Here is a 27791-nt window from a genome sequence, read left to right as displayed (position 1 = left end):
TATTTCCAAAAAAAGTTCTGACGCTGTACAAAATGTAATAAAAACAAAATGCAAAGATGTGCAAATAATTTAAATCCTATATTTCATTGAAAATAGAAGAAAGACAACAAATCAAATGTTGAAACTTTTGAAGTGTTATTGTGTAATGCTAAAAAACAGGTCAGTAACATGATTTGGTATAAAAGAGCATCTCAGAGAGGCGGAGTCTTTCAGAAATAAAGATGGGGAGGAGTCACCACTCTGTGAAAGACTGCACAGTCAAATAGTGCAACAATTCAAGAATAACGTTTCTCAACATAAACTAGCAAAGATACAAGATAAAACTCTAAATCACAAAGAAGAAACCAAATATAAACAGGATCGAGGAATGTTGCCACCTTCTCTGGGCCCAAGCTCATTTAAAATGGACTGAGGTGAAATGGAAAAGTGTCCTGTGGTCTGACAAATCAAATTTCCTCTTAAGTTCCTCTTTACTTCCATATATGTATAACTTACAAACAGAAACTGTAAGTTGGGAGTGTTTGGCTATCTTCTTATATATTAAATTCAAATTAGTTCATATTTACTTTGGTTTTAACTGCTAGCACACCACATTGTAAATTATATGTTATTTGTTCTATGTTCAGTAAAATTAGCATCCATTGAAAAAAGGCATTTTTTTTGTATTTTAACAGAGTTTTTTTTATTTGTTTCTATCAATTATTTATTTAACTGGCAAATGCCTTGTTAAACTGTGTCCTATATTTCAGCACAAAGTTGTTGTGAAATAGATCTGAAAAAACAAAGGTAATTTGATGGCTAAATAAAGAATGGATAGTACAATTAAAATCACAAATGCAGTTAATTGAAGGTGAAAGCACACCCTAGAAAAATACAGTGTAAAGTTTGCTGTAATATTAACAGTCAGATTCTCAGTTGCATTTTTTTCCTTTGACGAGAAAGACAATTCCGACAATGACTCCGATCAGTCCTACACCCAGACCCACTCCACAGAACGCAATGGGACCCACATTGGGCAGAGCCTCCTGAACATCTGTAGAAACACACACAAAAAAAGCCTGTATATTATTACAACCCCTTTTTCTAAAAAGGTTGGGACGCTGTGCAAAATGTAAATAAAAACAAAATGCCATCATGTGCAAATCATTTAAACCCTATATTTCATTAAAATAGTATAAAGACAACATATCAAATGTTGAAACTGAGAAATTTTATTGTTTACTGAAAAGTATTTGCCCATTTTGAATTTGATGCCAACAACATGTTCCAAAAAAGTTGGGACGGAGGCAACAAAAGGCTGGTAAAGTTTGTGTAATGCTAAAAAAAGCACCTGGTGATTAATTGGCAACAGGTCAGTAACATGATTGGGTGTAAAAAAAACTCTTTCAGAGTCTTTCAGAAGTATATATGAGGAGGAGTCATCACTCTGTGAAAGACTGCACGATCAAATAGTACAACAATTCAAGAATAACGTTTGTCAACATAAAATAACAAAGAACTTTTTTGCACATTATTTTTCTGTAGGAGAGAGTGCATGAAAATTCCTTAGATGCATAAGTATGAAGAGAGACAAAAACTTTTTTTTTCTTCATTTAAGTGCTGCACAAACTGTGTCACACATGCAAATTTCGTATATAACACATGGGGAAAAATGCATTTATTGTACCTGAACTTGTGCAAAAAAGCTTAATACAATCTTGCTGAATGGACATGGTAATAAACACTTTTCATTGTTGCACTCATGGAGCAATTAATGAAAACTACAGGACTGCTTGAAAGTTTGTAAACCCATTTTTAGGATTTTTTATATTCTGCAGAAATATGACCTAAAAAATAATCATACTTTCACACCAGTCCTAAAAGTAGATAAACCCCCTGTTCCGCAGCAAGGCCGCTCCACTCCACCTCACGTTCAATCCAGGTGGATGAGCTGAAGCGCAGGGGGCAGTGACGGGGAGGCGGAGCACTAGCCTTGCTTCCCGCATCCGTGCCTCTTGTTGCCATCATCATCGTACCCTCTCTTGCGTCATCTTCCTCCTCCCGCCATCACTCGCGGCCCTTTGGCGGAGCTCGGGCTTTGCATGACGATGGCATTAATTGGCAACAAGTGGCACAAATGGCCAAGTCAAAGTCCTGACCTTGTTCCTTTAGAAATGTTCTGTCCTGAAGCAGCAGTTCAAGGGAGGAAACCCACCACCATCCCAGAGTTGAAGTTGTTTTGTATGGAGGAATGGGCTAAAATTCCTCAGAGCCAATGTGCAGGACTAATCAACAGTTACCGGAAGCATTTAGTTGGAGTTTCTTCACACATACTGAAGCAAAGGTTCACATACTTTGGCCACTCACAGATATATAATATTGAATTTTCTTCAATAAATAAATGATCAAGCATAACATTTTGGTCTCATTTGTTTATTTGGGTTCCCTTTATCTGCTTTAAGGACTTGAGTGAAAAGGTTTTAGGTCGTATTTATGCAGAAATGTAGAAAATTCTAAAGCGTTCACAAACTTTCATGCACCAATGTAATAATAGCAACAGGTTGATAAGCAGGTATAAATCTCACCCCATGTTTTGGTCAGATGTCTGTCCAGGGACGCATGCTCCACAGTGCAGGTGTAGACGTCTCCCTTTTCTGGTATGAAGCTCAGACGAGAGATCAGGTTGAAGGTTCCATCACTGAGTGGATAAAATCTACTAAAACTAACTCCACCAGTCACGTTTATACTGTTCTTGGTCCACCACACTCCAATGCGTGGTGGGTAGAATCCAGTAATGAAACAGACGAGGGTGTTATTGGAGCCCAGCTCCACATCGTCCTTGGAGTAGAGTGAGCTTTGAGGGGCATCTAGAGAAAAAAGGCATTTGAGCTTACTCATGACATCATATTTAGCTTTCTAAAAGCAATTGGAAAACTAATAAATAAATATGTACATTAAGTAAATGGAGAACAGTACCGTGCAAAAGTCAGTGACCACCCTTTCAGTTATGTCATTTTGACAACTTTAAAGCAAGCACCCACACACACACACACACACACACACACACACACACACACACCCTCAACCTTTTTTGGATATTCCATTCTTAATTTAGTTTTAGTGCTGGGCCTGCCATGTATGAGAATATTTGATGCCTGAGATATCACCCTCTTTAGTGGTAATATCCATGACCTTTCCCCACCAAATCAATCTGACGGACCTCCTGCTAGGCCACCCCCGGCCACCGAAGGCAGAAAGAGAACTTGACTAGGCTGATTAGAGCTGACTTTTGTCAGCTTTTCACCATGCTATTTAAGAAGAGCTCACACGCAGCTCTACGCTAAGTCTTGAGTTCATGCTGCTACATGCAAGTGCTCTTGACCAAGCTGGTATCTGGTATTGTTCTCCCTGGGTATTTGTTTATATTGTTTGATTTTAAAGATCACAGCGCAAGTATTTTTTTTTTTAATTGCTGTTCTGGCATTTCGTTTGTTTGGCCTTCGCTTTCTCCCTTTGCCGTGGTAATGTAGCAGCAATGCACTCACCCCTGTATCACGAGGTTGCAAGTTTGAACAAATAAAAATACAAGTGTTTTGATAAAGTGTTGTTTTTATTGTATCCGCTCAAACTTGGTCTTAAAGCAACCAGTCAATCTCAATGTCACTGATTATTTTTTTAAAAATCGCGTTTTAATTGTGATATAGCAGCAAGATATGAATCATTTAGTTTGGCCTGGCTAATTCTGACGCAAGGGGCTGTAAATCCATTAGCGATGCTCTGATTGTGACCAAATTTGGTACCTACATACACAATAATTAGCTGAGGAAGCCTCTAAAATTTGGCTTGAATCGGCCTCAGCTGGCTCTGATGATACTAAATGTACTGCTAACAACCTAAAATATCATTATTTCTTTCTAAAATAAGGTAAATTGATTTCAATCCATTTTTTTAATTATTTTATCCAGTCACTAGAGGGAACAGTAATTGGTGTACTTCAAAACATAGAGGCAGTCATGCATCTTGCTGTATATATTTTGTGGAAAAACAAATTGGTCCAAGTCATATAGTGCAACGAGTAACAAAAAGTCACAGTTGTCCTGTGATTGACAAAAGTTGGAAATTTTACTTGCTACTAACTCTTACTACTCCTAGAGTTTTTTTTTTTTTTTTTAATTAAATTACCTTATATCTTAAAACAATCTGTGGAGTCTGAAGATAAATAATTATTAAAAACATCATGGCCTTTGAGCATAGTCTGGCTGTACGATTTGAACAAATTGGTGTGACCTGACTTATTCTGATTTAAAGGACTACAAATACATTTGTGATTGTCTTATTATAACCGTCCTCTGGGTGCCCCAGTTTCTTCCCACAGTCCAAAGACAGGCAGTCAGTCTAATTGGAGATGCCAAATTGCCCCTAGGTGTGAACGTGTATGTGAATGTATATGTCTGTGTGTCTGCCCTGTGATGGACTTATGACCTGTCCTGGGTGTTTCCTACCTTTCGCCCAGGAAAGGATAATCAGCTTAGATAATGTGTTTGAATAGTTTTATTTATATTACTCAATCACAATAAATAAAATTTGGCAATTATTTTCTAAAATGGTGCTTGGTTTCTTATTGCTCCCTACCATTAAATTGTCTCAAAAAAAGCAATGCTGCCATGGGCCACTTCTGGCTCACCATGAAAACAACTCCCTTCAAAAAGAAGGTGCTTGACTTGAATCCCACTTGAACTGTTCTTGTCAAAGAACATCTCAATATTCTAATCTCAATATTCTAATTATATATATATATATATATATATATATATATATATATATATATATATATATATATATATATATATATATAATTAGAATATATATAATATATAATAAATAGAAACATAGAGGCTTGTTTTGATTTGTTATGCCAGGGCTTAATGACACTACTTATGCATTGATGCTAACTTACACTTGTCTTGCTTGTCTTCTAAAATAACAAGCATAACCACAGTAAGACATTTGATGACTTTGCTGTATATTAAATTTCCATGTGATGCAGAAACAAATTGATACACATGAAAAATAAACAACTGTGTAGAGTCCCATCTGCAGATGCCTCTCCACATTTCTGTCACTTTGGGTCTTGAGTCTTTCTGAGTCATACAGATCAAGTCCAAGTCAAAATGTGAGTCACTGAAGTTCTGCTGTGTGTAGCTAGCGCTTATAAACTACTAGAATCCCATAGGGACGCTAGCAGAAATGAACAATATCATTTTTCAATCCCATGATGCTTTGCTCTTGCTTAGCTAGGCTGTACTTAGTTCTTAAAACAGTATATAAAGGTTTTTCATTGTGTTTTTAAGTATCTGATGGTAATGTTTTACAGGTTATGTGAACTATGAAATATGTGAATTACTGGAGCAGTTTGGGTAGGTACTGTGTTTGGGAGTGTAAGCTACCATCATCCAAGTTTGGGTCCTGATTCATAACTTCCGGGGAGATAGCATACCATACCATAGCACCCACGTCCACACTAGACGTTTAAAAAGCATATTTCCTCCCTCTGGTAATAAGTGTGATTGTTTGTTCTGTTGTCATCTGACTGCTGAGTCAAAATAAAGCTACGTTATGGGCACACATGGGTAAATTGCACAAATGTACTAAATGCTGCATCAAATCTGTGAGGTTCCACATCTGGATCCAGCATGCACTTAATGACAGGAAATTACAATTAAAAAGGGTGATATTTGACTTTTAGATAGTACTGTAAATAGAAAGGCTAACCACCTGATCCTTACATAACAGCAGGTCCTAATAAACTGAACTGTTTATATTGTTTATGTTTATGTTGCGACAGAACATTGTACTTAACTGTATCTTAGGTTCTATTATAAACCTATACATTTACCTATATCATCCTAATACAAGTAATACATCAAGTCCTTTTGAAATGTGATACCGTATATAAATTCATTTTACACTTGTACAAACCAAACCATGGATGTAATAACTAACTTTGGAAGGAAAAAAAAAAACAAAACAAAAACAAACAAACAAAAAAAACGGTCTGATACTGAAATAGTGTTATTAAATTAACTCGGCTCTTCCCCAAGAACTGTCTTTATACAAATATCAGAATATGGCTTTGATACATGTTTTATTAGTTTTGCTGGACGGTTTCCACCATATCATCCTACTTCTACATTACATTTACATGTAAATGTGAGTGCATTGCAGTAATAATAATAACTTACCCGTTAGTTCTGCCGGGTTATTGTTAGCTGCTATAGTTTTAGCCAAGTTTTGTTTGCATATTTCTACATTAATAACACTGTTCTCATAGGCTCCTTCTTCAAAGGAGGATGGATCGGCAAACTGTGGTATTGTCAGCACTCCTATGCCCTGCTCGAAGTCAGCGTACCACAGTTCTTCTCCATCAAGTCCATACAAACTCTGCTGATCTGTATCAGAGCACAGGTCTACAGCAATGTGTTTGTGCACAGCTGTGGAAGAAAGAAAAAGAAAAGTATGTCAGTGTGCAAACTCCAACATGCTTTTTTATTGGTTTAACCCTTTGAAGATGGAGCGACACTCTTACGGTTAATCTGATAAAGCAATAATTAGAAATAAAAACTTATAACCTTCAAGTCTCTTGAATTTTGTAAACTATATGCGTTTTGTGAATTATGCATTTAGTCTATGATTTAACAACAAAACCATACCACATATCAATTATTTCTCACCTGTAGCTCATTTAAACAAGTCTTTGTTTGTGGAAATTGAGTGGAAAGTGCAGAATCTAAAATATCAATACCATTCTTTCCACTTTGTGTGGAAAGAAAAAAACTTAATTTATATTATTATTATTATTATTATTATTAGTTTTTATCATTATCATTTTTACAGCAAATATAACAGAAATAGCAATTTTAAAATACATTTAAATAGACTTAATTTTTTTCATTTGATATTTGGTAGTCACCTGAAAAAAAAACAGGTTGACTTTTTTCTCTGTGACTGTGTATGTTGTGCAAGTCAAAGTGTTATGATGTTTTAATTATTGTTACTATGGAAGTATTGAAGGGTAAGATGAAAAAAGTGTTTCTATGTCCACTTCTAGTTTCACTTTATTTATTTTTTCTGCCTGTAAAACAAACCAAAAACAACTGAGCAAACTTTATGAAAAAAAAAAAAAGTACTGGTTAATACTTAGGTTAAAACTTGTTATACCAGCTTCAACCAGCAGGTGGTTGTTTTCCCTAACTCTTTTTGAACTAGGTGAAAAAAAATTACTTAGCATTATCATCATCATTTTTAGTTACCTCCTCAGTTTTTTTTTATAGTTTTACAATGAGACAAAGATTAAAGAAATAGACATATTGAGTCTTTGAGTATCGTATTATTATGTACGTTATTATTGACATTCACATATATCATATTTAAAATAATATATTTACATAATTTCTTATTAATTTTATGGTGTGATGAACTACACATTGCTTATTACAAGAAATTGGTAACATTTTATAATAACAGGCTCTTGTGAATAGCAACTTAGTCATTATCTAATAGTTTGTTGATGACAGTTAAAAATAGTATGATTGATATTTAATTATTTTGTTTTTTTTGTTTTAAATAAATAAAGCATTTTGATACACACGATACAGTGGCTGATTTGCATTGCATGTTCTTGCTGTTTGCTGTATTAGCACACCAGTGTCTCTTTAACGCTGTTATATTTTCACATCTGTTGTAGTCAAGAGCCAATCAAAATCCACATGTATATGAGGTCATACAAAAGACTTAATCCAGGTGAAGCTCTGATTGGCTGCCAAAATGGACAAGATGAAAAAAAAAAAAACGAGAACAAAGGAAACAAAAGTTCTCAGAAACAGAGCTACAAATTTTAAAGGTAGAAATGCTGACAAATAATAGCTAATTGTTTGGTAAATATGCAGGAAAAAATAAACAACAGGAAAAGATATAGGAGACAGTTGTGGAACATATAAGCATGGTAGCAAATGTAACACAAACTGCTGTCGACTGTCAAATGCGGGCCAGAAGAAAAAAGAAAAGTAAAAGCGTTCAGATATTAGCAGGAGTCCAAGTGCACAAGCATGAAAACCTACTTAACTTTTAATCAAGAAACAAAGTTTCTTTATCAGAAAATTTTGTATAAAATGTATAAAAAATTTAACATTTTAAAATTCAACTTGTATAAATGATATCTAATGATTTAATTTCTCATTAGTAATAATTGAAGCCTTTTTTCCAACTTATTATAATTGCAGTAGAATTTTTTACTAACATGAACTAAAACATGCATTAAAGTTTAGCATGGGGTATTTTTTCATACCCAATTAAAAATTAAATTGACATACTGGAATTCTAATTAATATTGCCTATTGAATTCAATTTACACATGTGATTAAATTAATTAAATGTCAAGTAGTAAATATTTCATTCTTGTTCTCAGGAGTTCAGCTTGCACATGATAATATAAACTCTTCTAGTAAATATTAAAGCCTGACTATTTAAATAAAAAATTCTGGTTTGACTAGTAAGAAAAAAACAGTAAAATTTTCATTTTCAAGTGTGTAAATTGAATTCTTCTGTAAAATTCTGTAAATTGCGATTCAGAGCTAAAATTTCTTGCAGCAAAAATCAATTCAAACATGTAATTAAAATCTCAACATGTCAAATTCTTTACTTATTTGTATCATGAGCTAAACCTGCTTTTAAACACAGTAGGAGATTCACTGAACACTGGATTCGATGCAGGAATAAGAGGCTGTTTTAAGTATAATACTAGTTAAAAGTGTGAAAGGAATCTGTTAATAATGTCTTCCTCTGAAATCCTCCTCGTGTTCTCATACAAAAGCACTTTGAAGGTTTGTCATGATTCACATTTCGTCCAAACTGACCAAAATGTGTCTTCTAAATATATGGGTTAATCAGCTGACCGGGTGAACGTACAGAACTTACTGATTACTTGCATGCATGAGCAAACATGTTTGGAAACATTGTAGAAAATATCACTTAATCCACACCGGCTTCTTAGTAGGAACAATTACTGGTGTGTGTGTTTGAGGTGTTATGTTTTGTGGGATTGTGTTGTGTTATGAATCGCTGTCAGCACATGTGAATGAGGAGAAGCAGCCACACCTGTCATCACGCATGTGTTGAAAACGTGCTGGTAATTCTTTTTTATGTTACTGCCACACTATTTGCTCTTAACATCAAGCTAAATCTGGTGCTGCATTTTATGAATTTGGACCAGTGTGGAAGCAGCATCTGAAGCCAAACACACAGAAAGCTCAGATTTGTATGAACCAGATCTGGTTATTACACGCTAAATGCTGCTGACATCGTTATCCCTCTCTTTCATCTCTGTCTCCTTGCTCTAATCATAATCACCAGAAAAACTCATCATCTTCTCACCTTGAACACAATTACAGTAATAATACAATAATTAGTTCACTACTTAATACTGTAATATTCACTCTTACTCACTTTTAGCCTCTGTGGAGAGAAGAACTGCACAGATTAAAGTCAAACACAGCTTCATCTTGATCAGCGTAGAGGAAACAAACTCATACATGAGTGAGAGCCGACTGACTACAGTCTGTCTGATTATCTCACTTTACCTAAGATATCTCAGGTAAATCATCCAATAGGATCATTACTTCCCTGACACTGCAGTATCTGGGTAAGTCAAGCTTTCAGATCCTTGTGTCTCTTGATGTTTTAGCAGAGCGGCAGTGCTAGAGTGACAGTACAATACATTCCTGTACAACTTGTTCTTTAGGATTCTTGAGCATTAGTCTAGTATTATGATCTATGAAACACTGTGTGCTATTTCTCAGCTTGATTTCTAAATTGTAGTAAATATAAATATTATCACGTCATGATAATATGAGTCATTGCAATATCATATGTTCTAAACGCTGAAAATATATTACAGATGGGAAAGCAGGCCTTTCCCATAGAGATATGGAGTTAAATTGGAATCATATATCGAAATATGTTGCTGATTCCTCTAGCAATCCAAACCATCAGTTCCTACTTTTTGAAATGTGTCACAGAATTCATGTAACTCCATGAAAAAGGCATCTGATGGGCCTGGCCTCCCATCCCTACTGTACATTCTATAAAGCACATTTGTGCACATGTTCTGGGATTGTCCAGAGGCGTTGTTTTTTTTTAGAACAAGGTAATTAAAATGATCTCTTCATTAACTTCCCAATAAGCCCATATCTGCTTCTTTTGCTTGACAACTCCACTTTTCCTGTTGCAAAGAGACTACATAAGCTGTAGTTGGCAGGCCTGACCGCTGTCAAAAATGAAATGCCCAATGCTCACACTCTTAAAATTGCACACTGGTTGCAATCCGTTTTACATATCCTTTATTAAGAATTATCTTCAGCTAGAGTTAAAAGAGCAAATTCAGCTACAATAAGAATATAGTCAAATGGAATTCAGGATGTGAAGGCTTTACTTTTTTATCATGAGGTTTTATATAAATAAATAAGTATAAATTTGTTCTCTCTGCATGCTTTATCCATCTTCATCAGCTCAAGCCCTCGATTAGCTGCCACTGATTTCTAGGTGACTATCACCTGGGAAATAACACCCAGTGTAACTGGCCCCACTTTTGTTTCAAATAGAACTAAGCAGAAATCTGATGAGGTTTTACATAAGTCCAAAATAGAATTGGCACTTATATGATAGAGTTTAGGATATTTGTCTGACAAAGCCTCTTAATTAACAGTAAAAGTGTATTTTCTCAATCATGGTTAAAATCTGTAAAATAATAATAATTCCATTCAGCTTTTAACAAATTACAGTGCTTTGCAAAACAACAAATTGATTTTATTTACAACCCTTTCCAAAAAAGTTGAGATGCTTATTTAGACCCTATATAAACCCTATATGTATTTGAAAATAGTACATAGACAACATATCAGATGTTAAAATTGAGACATTTTATAGTTTTTTTGAAAAAAATTTGCCCATTTTGAATTTGATGCCAACAACATTTTCCAAAAAAGTTGGGACGGGGGCAACAAAAGGCTGGTAAAGTTGTGTAATGCTAAAAAACAACTGGTGTTTAATTGGCAACAGGTCAGTAACATGATTGGGTATAAAAGAGCATCTCAGAGAGTCTGAGTCTTTCAGAAGTAAAGATGAGGAGGGGTTCACCACTCTGTGAAAGACACAATGATATATTACATTTTAATTAATAATATACTATTATTTGATTTTTTTTTTTTAGTTTAAATAATCAGTGAATAATAATAGAAAAATATGTTCCAACTAGAGCTCCATGAAGCTGTTGCTTTTGTTAGTTTGCTGCTTGTTGATTTATCCATAGTTGCACTGTGCAGTGTAGTCTGCTGAATTACTGCTATTGCTGGCATTAGCAGTATTTTTTGCTTGTAAATTAAATTACAGTGTTAAATTGCCATTGTAAAGCCTGGAAATACTTATCAATGTAACTTGACATTGAAACAAGAAATCACATTTCACATTTCACATTTCTTTGCAATTGGTTGTGACGTAAGCAAAGTCATTCAGAGCGGTTTGATGTGAAATGGTTTATTGTAGAGACTGAGATTTCTTTACAGTGGTGGTGATAGGAACCAGGGGTCGCCATGACTACAACACAGATATAGACATTTCATTTACTATCCAAAACCACCAGTGAACCTACATATCTTCTGACCTTTATATGGAATGTATATATTTATATGGAATATATATGTTTTTGTTCTCAACAAAGAGAACGTTTATTTTTGGTTTGTTTAAGAGCTTTCATATTCATCATTAAAGGAGCATCCCTCATGTTTATCGGTGTGAGAATGTATGACAGGTGTCGAGAAGACACAACCGACAAAATCAGGGAGAAAATCATGCAGATTAAAGCATTAAACAGGAAAAATGATGTCTATAACACACTGAGATGTAGTTCAGCAATAACAATGTTGTCCAGTTAATAAGAAATGGTTCGTTTTGTGGGTTTGGTTTTCTAGATTCTCTAAAATTTTGATAAAACTTGTTCTGTAAATCTTATGATAAAAAAACACTGTAATGAAAGAAACATGAAGGTAGGCTGTCTAATGCTCATTAGGTTATAGGAGGGGTACTGTGAGTGTCAGTTATGCTTTTCATCACTGTTGTGCTAAAATCTTGTAGTTCCATTTTTTTCTTTTTATGTTTTTGCAAAATTTGAAAGCTCCAGTTTACCTTTTGCAGTGTGTTCAAATTTCATTACGCAAGGTTTTACTGTGTCAGCAACATTATAAAACTTATGAAGGCCTATGGTACTGCCATGATACTGCAATGGCAGAGTCATATATATTTTCTGTGATCATTTCATGCAGTCATGTTTTAGTCTATGTTCTAGTGCTGCAAAGGCCTACTTCATGGAGCCGAATCATTTAACACTTCACGTCTGACTTGCATGGAGTTATGGCACCCTCTGCTGCAAACAAAAGACATTTACACTTATAAATAATATTAATCCTCATATAATAGTTCAATATTCATTGTTTATAGATATAATCACTACATATGCATGTATAGATGCTTCAATTGTAATTATATATAATTTTCTTAGTGACATACAAATAATTAATACTTACTGAATTACTGAGATCATTAAAAACTGTTAATACGTTTACTCATAGCAAATAGTTAAATTATTCAACTTTTCAAGTGTTCACTTAGTTAATACTTTTAATTGGATTTTGTTTGCCTGAACTTGTATAATGTATTTATAGCTTAATGTCATTTCTGTTTTTGCAGTGCTTAACACTGAAAATGTTGGAGCTCATGGAAAACCTCCATAAAAACAGAACCCAAAATCCCTTTTTATTCAAACTCTATTGAATTTAGTGATTAGGACTTGTGGAGGCTACTGACATGTAACATTACAGGGGTGATTTTCAATTCACATACACAAGCGACAAATAACAACAACAACAACAAAAAAATATATATATGAAAATGTCATGTTTTGAAAAAAAAAACAGCCCCCAGTGATGTTTTTTGGGGGTAACTGGAAATAGACAGAGCTGGTAAGATTTTGTATTAAACAAGACCAACAGAAATGAAAGCCAAATTCTGTGAAAGCCACACAGGCTATGGAAAGTACATGGCAGATATAACTGCATCTGCAGTGTAGACAGGGCTGTAGCATGCCATTGTGCCAACCGTTGGACAAGAGCACACAAAAGACAACATTCCACTCATTCACACAAAGGAAATTCTGTAGCACTAATGTGGATATTGTACTTTGTGGAACAACATTTGTTCAAGAAACTTATGTATATATCTAAGCAACACTTAGATACACATGTTCTGCATAATCACTCCATTAACCTTCATATGCAATACTTTATATCAATGCTACATCTGTATATAGCTGTGAACCAGATAGAAGCTTTGAAAATTCTCTCACTATTCATCTGTACTGGGCAAGAGGGACCTGGGTTTGATTCCCGGCTAGGTGACCAGGGTCCTTTCTGTGTGGAATTTTTCTCCCCATGTCTACGTGGGTTTCCTCCCACAGTCCAAATATATGCAGTCAGGCCGACTGGACACGCTAAATCACCCCTAGGTGTGAGTGGGTGTGTGAAGGTCTGTCTGCCCTGTGATGGACTGGCCAGGGTGTCTCCCAATGACTGTTGGGATAGGCTCTAGCTCCCCCCTTTGATTCAGAAGGATAAGCAGCTAGGTAAAAGAGTGTGTGTATTTATCTGTACTGACCTTTCACTCTAAATACATATAACATGATCTCTCTGAAGCCTATTAGCACTAAAAAGAAGAGAAAGGTAAAACCTACAGATTTAGTTTAAACAAGTAAACATACAGTTTGGGTCCCCATAGAAAAGTATTAATCAACAGAATGGGATGCTGGACCAGTGGCACATGAGCCTATAGATCACCATGGCCAATGCCAAGCATGGGCTAGAGGAACATAAAGCCCCCCAGCATTGGGCTGTGGAGCAATGGAACTGTGCTCGCTCGCATGATGAAGCTCCATCCAGTATCTTTGGGATGAGTTGGAATGATCCAGAACTGACCATCCAACATCAGCACCTGACCTCATTAACGCTCTTGGGGTTGAATGCAATCAAATCCTCACAGCAACGGGCTTTGTACCCCTTGAGCTCCTCATGTGGCAATGCACTTGGCGATCTTAGGCTTGTGTGCAGCTGCTCTAGAGTGCCCAGTGTTTTTCTATGGAGATTGTAAAAGCTGTGTGTGCACTTTATTGCAGCTGAATTCACTAATAAGATTTTAATAAAATTTCTGGACATATAGCGTATCTCTAAACTGAGGTGGGTTTAGTCGTGGATGTATATCACTCATTTGTGGTCATTTGTGGTAAATCACATCACTGTGTGTCTGCAGGTTTACTTCATATCTGCTCTTTTTTCAGCAGTGGTTTTCCAGACCTGGGCAGCTGGAAGGGCTTGTGGGCCCATGGGGCCAAAACCATCGGACCGCCAGTGCTCCTGTGTCCTTGAGCACTTTTCCATCATACCCTGGTAATTCACGGTAATGAATGCTTATTTGTAAGAAATATCAATTAGAAGAAATATCCAGTGAAATAGCTCCAAAATAACAGCCTTCAAGGGTCTAAAGCAGCAATTCTTATTACTTTTTACAGTCCTGTACTGACTCAGGGATTAATCCTCCTGCTTTACAACCACACACACATACACATGTGCACATATTGCAGTGATGTATATGTAAGATATTCAACCTTGTGAAATCATAACTTCAGACATCAAACATGTTTATGATGAGATGACACCAGATATGGATCATTGTACCAAATTGGTTTAAAGTCACAGCTGAAAACACATTTTGGACTTTCAACCAACTTGGAGTTTAGACTAAAATCTGTTCGCTTTGAGTGACCCTGTACTTTAACTGGGTTTATTTCATTTATAGAAATGATTGAACATTCCATCTTGTCACTACCAAAACAATCATAACACTACAAAAACTTTACCAGATGTGTTTCGGTAGTGACAATTTTAGCTTATGTTGTGCGGACCTCAAAAACACTAGTCAGTGCACAGCTAGCAAACACAGCTTTAAATAGTTGTACACACATACATTTTCATATTTTTCATTAAAACCCCACAAAAATGTTTTGCATAACTGCATAAATATTGGTTTCGGTAGTGACAAATCAAACAAATGTTCTACACTGATTTTAAGACTTTGGGACACGTTTACAAAACAAAGGGATCTAACTGCTCACCGTGTACACCATGTTTTCCCATGTGAGTTTTTTCTTCATTCAGGCCTTTACTGCAGCTGTCTTCTGTTCCTGCTTGTTCTTGGGGCATTTTACCTTCAGTTTTGCCTTCAGTAAGTGAAATTCATGCTCAGTTAGATTGAGATGATTAGCTTGGCCATTGCAGATCACTCCACTTCTTTGCCTTAACCTCTTATGATCCAGGGTATATTTTGGTTTGTCCATCTGAATTTACACGACCAAATCGTAAGGCAAATTATTCAGCAACTGCATGAAATAAATGCAAAATTGATTTTATTCATTTATTTTTTTTTCTGTGAAAGCTCCCCTCAAATTAACAGAACATGTGTTTTATGATCACACATATTGCTATATGCTTACAATTTACTGCTGAAAGCCAAAAATCTTAGATGCTCTTTGTATTTTTTTTATTAAAAATAATGTTTACAGAGCAGATCACTGAAGAGACGCCATCTGTTTATAGTTTATAGCCCAGATTTGTGGAAAAATGGGTCGACTTTCAGTAGACAAAAAAAAATTGTGAGTTCAGCTTCTTTTATTATAAGGGTTTAAAATTACATCACCCATCTATTTGACTGGAAAGAAGACAGTTACAGCTCTCATACGACCCCCACCTTTTGAATGTAGCTTATGAAATATGAAAGTTATGAAGAATATGACGAAGTGCGTTTTGGAACCACTGGTGGTTCCAAAGAGCTTAAGAGGCTACAAAAGCCCTGGGTTGCTTTCGCAGTATGCTTCCCATCCAATTGCATCATTGTGATGGCTTTGGAAAGAGTCAGATACTCACAGAGCAGGCTGTGTTCAAAAAAGTTTAATAATCATGAAAGTTTAAGAATCCTGGTACAAAAACAGCAAAGGTTGATACACCTTGGCAAATGGGACAGTAAAGAAAATGGGACAATAAAGGCTAGGCCAAATTAGAACAGGAGAACATGAGCAAAAACACGGAAGAAAAAGAGGTCAGAAAACAAGCAGGAAAACAAACCAGGAAGCCAAACACAGAAATAAAGGCTCAGTAATGCACAGAGGCCATTCGAAAAGAAGCAACTGCCTCAAACAGGTATATATAGTCATTACAACAGGTGTGAACAATCAATAAGAAGATGAACAAGAGCATAGATAAATGGATGGTTGAGAGTTTGTGGTCATGTGATCCTCCAGAGGATTTTGGGAGTTGGAGTCCTGAACGGAGTGAGGAGTGTTAGTCTCTGCTAAACCAGCAGAGGCGTGACAATCGGTCCCTCTGTGCTGTGAAACGCCGTCCAGTGAGAAGCATTTGGCTGAACTTTAACAGATAATAGAGCCCTATACACTTGTCAGCAGTTAAATCATGAGTAAACACAAGGAAACCTAATCCATTCGCAGCCACACATGCCCACACCGTCACACTACCTCCACCATGCTTGACAGATGCGGTGTTATGCTTTGAATCGTGAGTAGCTCTTTCCTTCATATTCTTCTCTTCCCATCATTCTGGTGCAAGTTGATCTTTGTATCATCTGTCCATAAAATGTTGCTCCAGAACTGTACAGCTTTTTTAGATCATTTGGGGCTTACCAATGGTTTACATCAATGCAGTTTTTAGTTATAAGTACATCATCATTGAAACGAGATCTTACAAGACATCCTTGATCATCTTTGCTTACTTTGATGCTTGTAACTCACTTGAAACAATGAGATGCATCTCATTGTCAAAACAAATATTGCTGCTTTTTTTGCCTGCCCTTAAGGGGTTAATACATTTTGGCGGGTTACATTTGCAGAATGGCTTTATTAGGTCAGTCCAATAATCAGAGTCAAAACAGGCAGGCAAAACTGAGAATATACCAAACAAAGGAATGACTCAGAATCCATGTAAAGACACAAACAGTGTGTCCCAATTCAAGAGCTGCATCCTTCGGAGGCTGTATTTGAAGGCTGATCGCGTCACAGCAGCGCGACTAAGCTGTCCTATTTCGAAGCCTCCTTCATATGCAGCTGAGAAATGTGTCATTCTTTTCCGTGGCAACGAAGGATCCAACGGGTGCATCCTTTGCCAGCCAACATATCCCGAGGTTCACTGCATGCCAGTGAGGATTGGAAGACATGGTGGCATCAACAGAGAAGCGAATGGCGACTGAAGATACACTTTTAAATATACATATTGTGTTTAAATTGAGGGTGGCACGGTGGTGCAGCGGGTAGCGCTGTCGCCTCACAGCAAGAAGGGCCTGGGTTCGATTCCCGGCCGGGCGACCAGGGTCATTTCTGTGTGGAGTAGGTGTGTGTGTGAATGAATATGTCTGTCTGTCTGCCCTGTGATGGACTGGTGACTTGTCCAGGGTGTATCCTGCCTTCTGCCCAATGATAGCTGGGGTAGGCTCCAGCACCAGTAGGATAAACAGTTTAGATGATGTGTGTGTGTGTGTGTGTTTAAATTGAGTTGAATGGCTAATGATACATATATATATATATATAAAAAACAATCTCATCAGTAGCCGGCGTTGAAGCATCTCCAGCTCTAATAAAAGAAACTAAACAACTAAAATCAAAGTTTTTGGCTCCATCTTTAAAGAACTTTACAAGAACATGACTTCATGGCACAACAGTAGGGGTGGGAACAGCGGTGCTGTGACGCAAACAGAAAATCCGCCGTAGGGCAGACTGTCTCATTTCAGTTCAGCCTTCTTGGGTCCAGCCCCTGAACTGGGACACACTGAAAGACTTTGCAAACTAACAGGCTAAACAAATGAGATTGTAGGAGAGTATGAGAGTAAATGAGTCCATAAACTATCTGCAGGTGTGTGTAATGATGGAGCGGCGGAGCCAGGGAGGAGCAAGAGCTGGAATGAGCCATTCCAGATAAGGCCGTGTCAAATTGAGTCTCCCCAGAGGGGGGAGACATTACGACAGACTTGTAGAGATATGGATTTTTTTAACTTATGGCTGTGATATGATACTTCAACCTTGCAAAACTAAAAACTGGACGCTTCAACTTTCAGAATTGCTGTGATTGACAGCTGCGGCTAACACAAAATATGTTATGGTGTTAGTTTTGGAGAGTTGGTGAGAGCCAAATGACACCACAACCATGAACTGATCAGAGCAGTGTGGAAAAGTCCCTGCTGAGTCTAAACCACTTTCACCAAGTTGAACCAATGAAAGAGCAGAAACAGAGCTGCATTATCAGTCACTGGGTAAAGTTCATACAGAGAGTTCAACTGCAAATCATGATCATATGCCTAACCTGCACTGTGTATCTGCACAACGAAGGAATTAGGACATGAAGATATTTTCATTTTAGGTCTACTGTTAGTAAAATGACATTTATTCATTCCTCCAAAACATGGAAATGTATCACTCTTGCGCCAGTCCCTCTGTCCCCGACTGGAGCAGTCAGGACACGGTAGATGCAGAGTCCCTGACAGCAGAGGAGGATCCCACAGCACTACCTAGAACTCCAGAGAGCACCTGCAAGCCAGCACTTGGTTCCACAGCACTGCCCAGAACAGCAAGGTGGTGGCCCCCCCTAGGTACATTGCCTGTGGTGTCTCACCAAGACACCTCGTGGTTGGTGGATCCCTTAGCCACTTCTCCATTGGAGTTCTTACAAGAGCTAGGAAATTTGACCTAATACTGTGACTTTGAGTTCCTAATGACACTACACTGGCTAGAATTCCATAATGTTAAAAAAATGATGCTACTGACATATAAAGCTCCAAAGTTTGACCCCTCCATACCTTTCTCCTATTATGAACCATCACACCTACTTAGATCACAAAGTGCTTGCTTCCTGTTAGTGCCTAGAATTAACCTGAAGCCCGTAATTTACGGGCAAAACGGTAGTTGAATTCTAGCCTTCGTAATTTCAGAACGGTTTAAGCTACAGACATGATACACATATTAGATCTTTCAGCAGACCTGGCCCAAACTAGGTAGCATGGCATCATCAAGATGTGACATCAGGATCAGTGAGTAATTTGGCTTGGAAAATCACCCAAAATCTTGATATTATTGCTCTGTTTTTTGGTCTTCATACTCCAACAAAGGGTTAAAAATAGCAACACGATTCACACATCAGATCACTCATCAGACTCTGCCTCACCATCCAAAATGATTTTATCCACCTGTGACCGTCCATCAGCCAGCAATCCAGCTCCAAAACCACCCAAACCCACTCGCTACTGTTACATTACATCTCTGCTTTTAGCCTTCATATTATAAACAAAGGGTTAAAAATAATGACATGATTCACACCAGAACAGAGGAACCTGCCATCACTAGCTGGAGTGAGAGAAACCAGCTCTAACATCCAGAAATACAGCACAACCACACAGCTAGATCACTGTAAAACATGCTATTAGCTCTTTGCTTTAGCCTTCATATGGCAACAAAATGGTTAATAAAGCTACAGCAAGAGGTAGAGCTTTTCCTTACAAAGCACCCCCCCAAGCTTAGTAGCCTTGCACTCAGTGTTCAGGAACCAAGACAGGAACCAAGTCTTGTTTTTTAAATCTAGTTCTAAAAAACAACACTTCATTGCACTGACTTTATTCAAATTTGTACATTGGTTCCAGGTGAATAAAATATATGACAACATATTTTTTTTCTTTTAGTTTACTCTACTCAAGAGCTAAGTTGTAGTAAACACTCATCAGCACATCAAGCACTTTATTAGGAACACCTGTACACCAACACATCAATCCAATTATGTAATCAGCCAATCGTGCCAATGGTCCAGTGCATAAAATCACCCAGATACAGGCCGGCAGCTTCAGATAATGTTCTTATCAACCATCAGAATGGGGAAAAACAACGGTCTTCAGAGTTTACTCAGAATGGTGCAATATGGAGAATAGCCAGACTGATTTGAGCTGACAGAAAAGCTATGGTAATTCAGATAACCACTCAATTGTGGCATGTGGAAAAGCATCTCAGACTGCACAAACCACTGAACGTTTAGGTGGATGGGCTACAACAGCAGAAGAAACACATTGTGTTTCACTTCTGTCAGCCAAGAACAGAAAGCTAAGGCTGCAGTGGGCATGGGCTCACCAAACCTGGACAGCTGAAGACTGAAAAAACACAACCTGGTCTGACGGATCTCGATTTCTGCTGAGGCACACAGATGTTTAGATGATAATTTGGTGCCAACTGCATGAATCCATGGACCCAACCTACCTTGTGTCAAACGTCTAGGCTGGTGTAGGTGGTGTAATGGTGCGGGGAATGTTTTCACACTTTGTGCCCTTTAATACCAATAAATCATCACTTGAATGCCACAGCCTATTTGAGTATGGTTGCTGGCCATGTGCATCCCTTCATGGCCAAACACTTACAATTTCTTCTAATGGCTACTTCAAGCATGGATTTTTAAATGCTCTTTAAAGTGTTGCATTCAATCATTGGGTCAAAGAAATGTTGTTCTCTCTACACTATAAGGGAGAATACTCATTTCAAATGCACTGTGAGGGCCTGTTGTGTTAGCATCAAGGCACAATGACCTCCACCTTCTTATACACATACATGGCCCTGGTGTCCAAAAGTATTTAGACAGCCCTTGTAGTGAGTGACTGTCGGACCCAGGTGTTCGGTTCTGCACAGTTTGTATAATCTCCATAGAAAAGCATTAGCCAATAGGATAGGATTAATAAAATGATTGCTTCGAGCTTATATTATCAGTATAATTGAATATTACAGTCAGACTTACACAAAGAAATCGTTACAAAATGTGTTTATTAAGAGCAGTAAAATATATACAATGTCTATGCAGGCATTGGTTTAAAAAAGTCTTAAGGTCTTAACATCTGGTTTAAAAAAGTCTTAAGCTTCATCACACTTGGTGTAGGTTTGTTTAATACACACACACACATTTTCTAAGCTTCTTATCTTCATGGGTCGTGGGGGCAGGCTGCCAGTCACAGGACTTGTTTAATATTAAAACATACTATTTAAGACTTGAGTCTGAGCTGTAAAATGGCCTCTTTTCATAAAATCTGTTGGAGGCCTAAGTGACCGTTTTCATCTAAAACATTTAACGTACATAAACATTCAGCCTACATAGTACCAAGTCCAGAAATATGTATATTGACCCAAGTCAAACATGTTTCTCTAATTATCAAACTCCCAAAAAGCAAATATCAAGCCTATGCTTAAGCAAACATTGAAATTCAGTTTTGTAAAGGATTGTTAAAAATAAAACAGACATCTAAAATTAATTCTATAAACACATTACAGGTCATTAAAGCTGTGTAATAGACTTCACTGCGCGTAATATCACCTGGCATTAAAGATGACTCCTCTATATCATCACACGAACATGCAAGAATTCAGATAAATGTGAAACAAGTTTTTTTTTAACAAAAGTAAACCGTCACTCAGTGTTACAGTAAAACAGTTTTCTTTAATTATAAACAAAAAAACAGTAAAACCAGTATAAAACTGACCAGTAGTTAACTTCACAGGACCCCTGTAAAACAATTACACAAATTACATTAATTCATCAATACTCAAAATGGATTAATATCAGTTAAACTCTTTCTCATCTCCACTGACCTGGAGATTTCTTCTTATAGTAGATGAATCCAGCAGTTGACAGGATGATCCCCAACACAAACCCTGAAGCTCCGATAATAATCTTGCTCCTCCCATAATCAGGAAAAGAACCATCTGTGGGGCAGAAAAACACCATTTCATGAAAGTGAAGTGTCTTTAAAATTAAATACGCTAATTTCATTATTATAATAAGCATATTGTTATGAATATAATGCCATTTTTACAGCTTTATGATACTGTGACTTTGAGTTCTGTTGAATCTTTATTGATATTTGCTGACAAGCAAGGTATAATAGGTGTTTATTCTCACCCCAGTTGTAGATGATGGGCTCCTTGGAGCTGGCGTGCTCCACCACACAGGAGATCTTCTCTCCAGATGTGGGCATGTACTCCAGGTGGGAGTGGACCTGGTGGTACCAGTCTCCATCAGCCATCTCCTCAGTGGACACCACATCAGAGGTCACTTTTTTACCGTCTCTCAGCCAGTACACATCGATGGCTGGGGGGTAGAAATTATACGCGCTGCACATCAGTATGGCAGGACGACCCTCACTGGCCTGCTTTTCTGACCTGAGGCGGATCATTGGCTTCACTGCAAACATCAAATATTATTAGTGCAAAATCATTTTTCAAACAGTTGTTTTTTTATCACTATATTAATATTAATAATGTAAACTACAATGCTGACAGATTCACCTACTAAACCTAAGAGCAATATTAGACTGTGGGCAAGCGTCCCCTGGCCACGAGAGCCTGCAGGAAGGTGGGGCCTGAACACAGAGTGGCGACGAACCCTGGCGAGGACGTCAGGGAGAGAGCCGCGAATGAGTGGGGGACGGCGCACAACTCCCGACCACCGCCGAGGGACACGAGTGACGGCAGGAGGAGGATGTCAGCCGTGAGAGAGGGGACAACGACAATGACGGCAACGAGAGGCACGAAAGCGGCAAGCGAGTCCCGAACTCTGCTGCCTGAGCACCGCCCCCTGTTCCGCAGCAAGGCCACTTCACTCCACCTCACGTTCGATCCAGCATGTCTCATAACTGTAACGGCAGTCAAAAGAAGATTCAAGTGAAGCCAAAATTCTGATCCCAGAACAGCTATGTATTGAGCAACCAGACAGAATGGCACATGCTCAATGTCAAACCCAAGGGGAGGTTAGCACTAGCCACAGGCTTCACCCTGACGGTGACCCCCTCACACACAAAACACCCCTAAATAACCCAGTCCCTGACACAGAATAACACATCAGATACCACACATCTCAAACTAACAAAACAACACAAACAACAATAAATAGTACCTTTTTAACCGGGACCTAGCCCTTCCATGAGTATCTTTTTGCGATGCCAGCTCCTGTTTGGCTTTGTGCCCTGTTCACCACACTGCCCCCTCCTACCATTCCAGTGACCCAACACAATCCAAACAACATCCCTGGCATACAAGAGGGCATGCCACCCTGCCCCCCACACTATGCATACAGTCATCTCTATCTTAGGCCATATCCGTGGCAGGTGCGGGTCAAAACGTACTCGGCTCAGACCCCCCAGAGCGACCGAGAGCCACTTTTTAATGATGTGCCTCTCTCAGCATGTGGGAGCGCACCTGGATGTAGCAGAGAAACTGATGAGCTCATGTCAACAAGCGTGGTGAGACATCTGCCATTTATGCTACACTAGATCAACAGCCCATAACAGCAGAAGGGCTTCCTGGCCGAGTTCTGTTTCTCCGCTGACATAGGCTTGCGGCATTGCTTGGTGCAGTGTCCCCTTTTCCTGCTTTGCCAACATACCAGTTGCCATGTTGCTCTTCACTCGGGGGGCTGCACGCCACATCGAGCTGTGCCTCTTCTTTAAGGATAAGCTGTGCCCTCATCTCATCAGCCATGGCCTCTCGAAGGCTAGCCAGGGGGCGAGTGACCCCTGCCACTATAGTTTCTCCGGGTGCAGCGTGTTCAGGAAATACTCCAGCATCAACTTTCAAGCCTAGGGTATGCCTGCAGAACCATGCTGCACAGCTCCAGTACCAGTGCATGCATCGGCTCTCCCTCTCACCTCCATCTGTGCAGGAGAAGCCTCCTGACTGACAGCACTGGAGGCTCCTCCTCGCTCCTGCTGGGCTCAGCCAATCCTTGCCACGTTGCTTTCAGCTCAGTAGCTTCTCGTTTTTTCCTTCTTCTTCTTCTTTGCAGTCGGTTTTCTAGGTAGCATTATTGGCCGCCAGCTACTTCAGGTCAAAAGAAGATTAATGTGAAACCATAGTTTTGAATCAAGAACAGGTCTTTATTGTGCAACCAGGCAGAAAGGCACATACATATGCTGAACCAATGGGGAACGTCAGCACTAGAGGTCCACGTGGGGCTGTTTTTACAGTCTCACAGCCACCTGCTCCCTCAAAAAATTGGAATCATTTGGCCCGGTCCTGCCTGCAACTGAAATGTTTTGTCCTGTTCTCACCTGCGCAGTTCCTTCAAAGTGAACTGACATCCAGTATCTGATACAGTCTAATCACAAATACATTATTCTCTGCTGAAATAACACAGCAGTCATGACCATCAGGCTCACTGTCAGTAACTTCACCAAATGCTATTTATTCCCAGTAAACACAGAGCAGGAACTACAGAGCGGTAATTTGTGGGGTTTTGCTGGGCAGCTGTGGCCGTTGGACCACATGTTGTTCACATGATATTGTTTATCTATGATTTAATGTGTGTTCTGTTTTATTTAAGCTGTTAATACATTCGCAGGATTTCTCTTCATGCGTGCTGGTCCCGCTCCCGCCTGCAGCAGGCCGGTTTCCCGACCGCTCCTGGCAGAACACTGAAAATTTGGCCCACGCCCTGATGGTTACCCCAACTTACAGACAAATATCCACAAAATAACCCCTGAATAACCCACTCTCTAACACAGAACAACACATATAACAAATACCACACATCTCAAACTCGTGAATATAATAATCATCAGACCAAATTCACAAATATGTAATATTTGTGCTTTCTTTATAAGGCCCAGCAGCAAAATTCTTGTTTATATTCTGTTTTTCTCTACTGCAAATAATAGTATGTCACAACCAAAAGTGATTGCCTCACTGTTTGCGCCTTTTTGTGGGTCTGAATCGTCACATGTTGTGCAATAAGAGTTAATGTCAAGCCCCAAGCTGTTGATTCCAGAGAGCCACTGCAGAGTATTAATAGCAGTTTTGAGTCATTGATGAGTCACTCTGTGTTCATCTATGACTGGAAGACTGTAAAGAATGGTATAACCGACTGTTTCTAGCCTAATCAGTTTAAAACAACACTTCTGATTGGTTAATATTGTATCACTCAAACAATCCACATAATGTTACTGTGGCAGCGGTCGCCAAGCACCAACTGTGGGGTGGGGTGCTTGTTCTGGCTGCACGGCAGACTGATGAGTCATGATGTCCACCTGTGTGTAGTTGTCTCTCTGCCTACTAATACCCTCTTTTTCACTCAGTAGGTGTTGAGAGACCAGAGAGAGAGAGAAGCCACGAGGTGCAGAAGCAAGACAAGTCCGAGACGACTGAGAGTTGACAGTTTTTGTTTGTTTTAATCAACTAAAACACTGCATCTCCCCTCCTGACTCCTTTCCCCCCTATGGTTATGACAACACTTCAGACACTGAAATTATCTGAAGCATGCAAAAAACTTAAATATAACAGCCTAACAGCTTAACCTTATAAGATTCTGAAAGTTTATGCTGCCTTTTTGATAAAATAGAGTGCGTAAGATATTAATACTTGTGACTGTGTCGTTAGTGTTATGCACAGAGCTGTTATATTACAAATAAAGTCCTTGTGTAGACATGAATAGAGCTGAAAACATTTTTTTCTAAAGCAACCATAAATACAAAATCACTCAATTAATATTAAGTTCTCAATTAATATTCATCTAATAAATTGCTTTGATAATGGACAATTTCATCTACACAAATCATATTGGCAGCATAAATAAGTAAACATTAGAAAATGTAATATCAGCTAGATAATATGTAACTAGCTGCGTAGTTTCATTCATGTTAAAGGTGATCGTTTTTATTTTATCCGCATGAGAATAAACAGTTTGGACTGTTTTGTGCTGCTTACTGGCCTTTATCAAAATACAGGAAAACACAGATCAGGCATAACATTGTCACCTCCTTGTTTCTATGCTCATTGTCCATTTAATCAGCTCCACTTACTATATAGGTGCACTTTGTAGTTCTACAGTTACAGACTGTAGTCCATCTGTTTCTCTGATACTTTGTTAGCCCCCTTTTACCCTGTTCTTCAGTGGTCAGGACCCCCATGGACCCTCACAGAGCAGGTACTATTTGGGTGGTGGATCATTCTCAGCACTGCAGTAACACTGACGTGGTGGTGGTGTGTTAGTGTGTGTTGCGCTGGTATGAGAGGATCAGACACAGCAGTGCTGCTGGAGTTTTTAAACACCTCAGTGTCACTGCTGGACTGAGAATAGTCCACCAACCAACAATATCCAGCCAACAGCATCCTGTGGGCAGCGTCCTGTGACCACTTATGAAGGACTAGACGATGACCAACACAAACTGTGCAGCAGCAGATGAGCTATCGTCTCTGACTTTACATCTACAAGGTGGACTGACAAGGTAGGAGTGTCTAATAGAGTGGACAGTGAGTGGACACAGTGAGGTGTTTAAAAACTCCAGCAGCACTGCTGTGTCTGATCCACTCGCACCAGCACAACACACACTAACACACCACCACCACGTCAGGGTTACTGCAGTGCTGAGACTGATCCACCACCCAAATATTACCTGCTCTGTGAGGGTCCATGGGGGTCCTGACCACTGAAGAACAGGGTAAAAGGGGGCTAACAAAGTATGCAGAGAAACAGATGGACTACAGTCTGTAACTGTAGAACTACAAAGTGCACCTATATAGTAAGTGGAACTGATAAAATGGACAATGAGCATAGAAACAAGGAGGTGGTCATCATGTTAAGCCTGATCGGTGTATTTTTCCTTATTATTTTTACAACACTTATACAGCTCAGCTCTGTGCTGCTTTTAAAGCTCTTGTGCATCCTCTTTTTCTCAGTGGAGACCACATGTGTGTCTTACCCGTTTTCTCCAGAATATGTGAGTAGTCAAATTGTAGATTGTCTTTGCAGTATCTGTCCAGCTCGCCTTTCTCGCGCTGTAGTTCAGGTCCGTTGTTCCACATCTCTGCAGTCCTTACTTCAAGCGGATTGAGCGCTACATACTTCCCAACACTGCTGTTGAACTGTACACATTTCTGCTTATTAAAATAGTAGGTATCAATGAGTTCTGCATCTGACAGATCTGGCGAGCTGGTGATACAGTCTACTACTCTGTAATAATCATATGAATCTGGAAATTATATGAAGAAAAAAAGAAAAGAAAAACAAATAGATTAGTTCGAGATGCAGTGCTTTGTCTGAGACAAGGACAGAAACATAACTCCAATAAAAAGCTGATAATATGACTGTAAATGTAAACAGACCTGCTCTCAGACTCAGACTCAGAGCGAGCAGCAGCTGCAGAATCAGGATCATCTTGTCTCGACATCCAACAACAACTGAGAGAGTTTAAGAGAGTGAGTTCCTGATAACAGAGACTCACTGACCAATCAGGATCTGCTAAACTACTGCATCACATGTTACTAACCATTATTGTAAACTGACATGTCACTAGTTATAATTACATTATAAGGTAAATAGATTTAAAAAGTTAAAAAGGGTTAAATTCTTCAACCAAAGTGTAAGTTTATTTGTAGCCTATGTATATTAATCGCTCTATCCAGCTGGTTCAAAGTCAGAATTCAAACACATGACTTTTAAAATGTTTTAGCTCTGAGTGACCCTTTATCTTAATTATGTTTATGTTTGTATCATTTCATTTTGTCACTAACAAAATAATCATAATAGTACTGAAACTGTACCAAATGTTTCAGTATTGACTGTTTCGGTGGTGACAATTTTAGCTCA

At 38.5% G+C, this 27791-nt stretch overlaps 2 protein-coding genes across 2 annotated transcripts; both read right to left on the bottom strand.

Moving 5' to 3' along the window:
- Positions 1-911: 911 nt before the first annotated feature.
- LOC118800603 (H-2 class II histocompatibility antigen, A-U alpha chain-like) lies at positions 912-9535 on the bottom strand. The gene is made up of 4 exons (XM_036560866.1): positions 9481-9535; positions 6222-6470; positions 2565-2846; positions 912-1033 (listed from the first exon to the last, which is right to left on the bottom strand). Exons 1-4 carry the CDS (start codon positions 9533-9535, stop codon positions 912-914), a joined length of 708 nt encoding a protein of 235 aa, XP_036416759.1.
- Positions 9536-21650: 12115 nt separating this feature from the next.
- LOC118800604 (beta-2-microglobulin-like) lies at positions 21651-27007 on the bottom strand. Its single transcript, XM_036560867.1, has 4 exons — positions 26905-27007; positions 22113-22394; positions 21803-21916; positions 21651-21716 (listed from the first exon to the last, which is right to left on the bottom strand). Exons 1-4 carry the CDS (start codon positions 27005-27007, stop codon positions 21706-21708), a joined length of 510 nt encoding a protein of 169 aa, XP_036416760.1. The 3' UTR covers positions 21651-21705.
- Positions 27008-27791: the final 784 nt, after the last annotated feature.

The sequence above is a fragment of the Colossoma macropomum genome, unplaced genomic scaffold, assembly GCF_904425465.1.
Source record: "Colossoma macropomum unplaced genomic scaffold, Colossoma_macropomum, whole genome shotgun sequence".
Taxonomy (NCBI): Eukaryota; Metazoa; Chordata; class Actinopteri; order Characiformes; family Serrasalmidae; genus Colossoma; species Colossoma macropomum.
The sequence above is the reverse complement of the archived record's forward strand: the minus strand, read 5'-3'. Positions and strand labels throughout refer to the sequence as shown.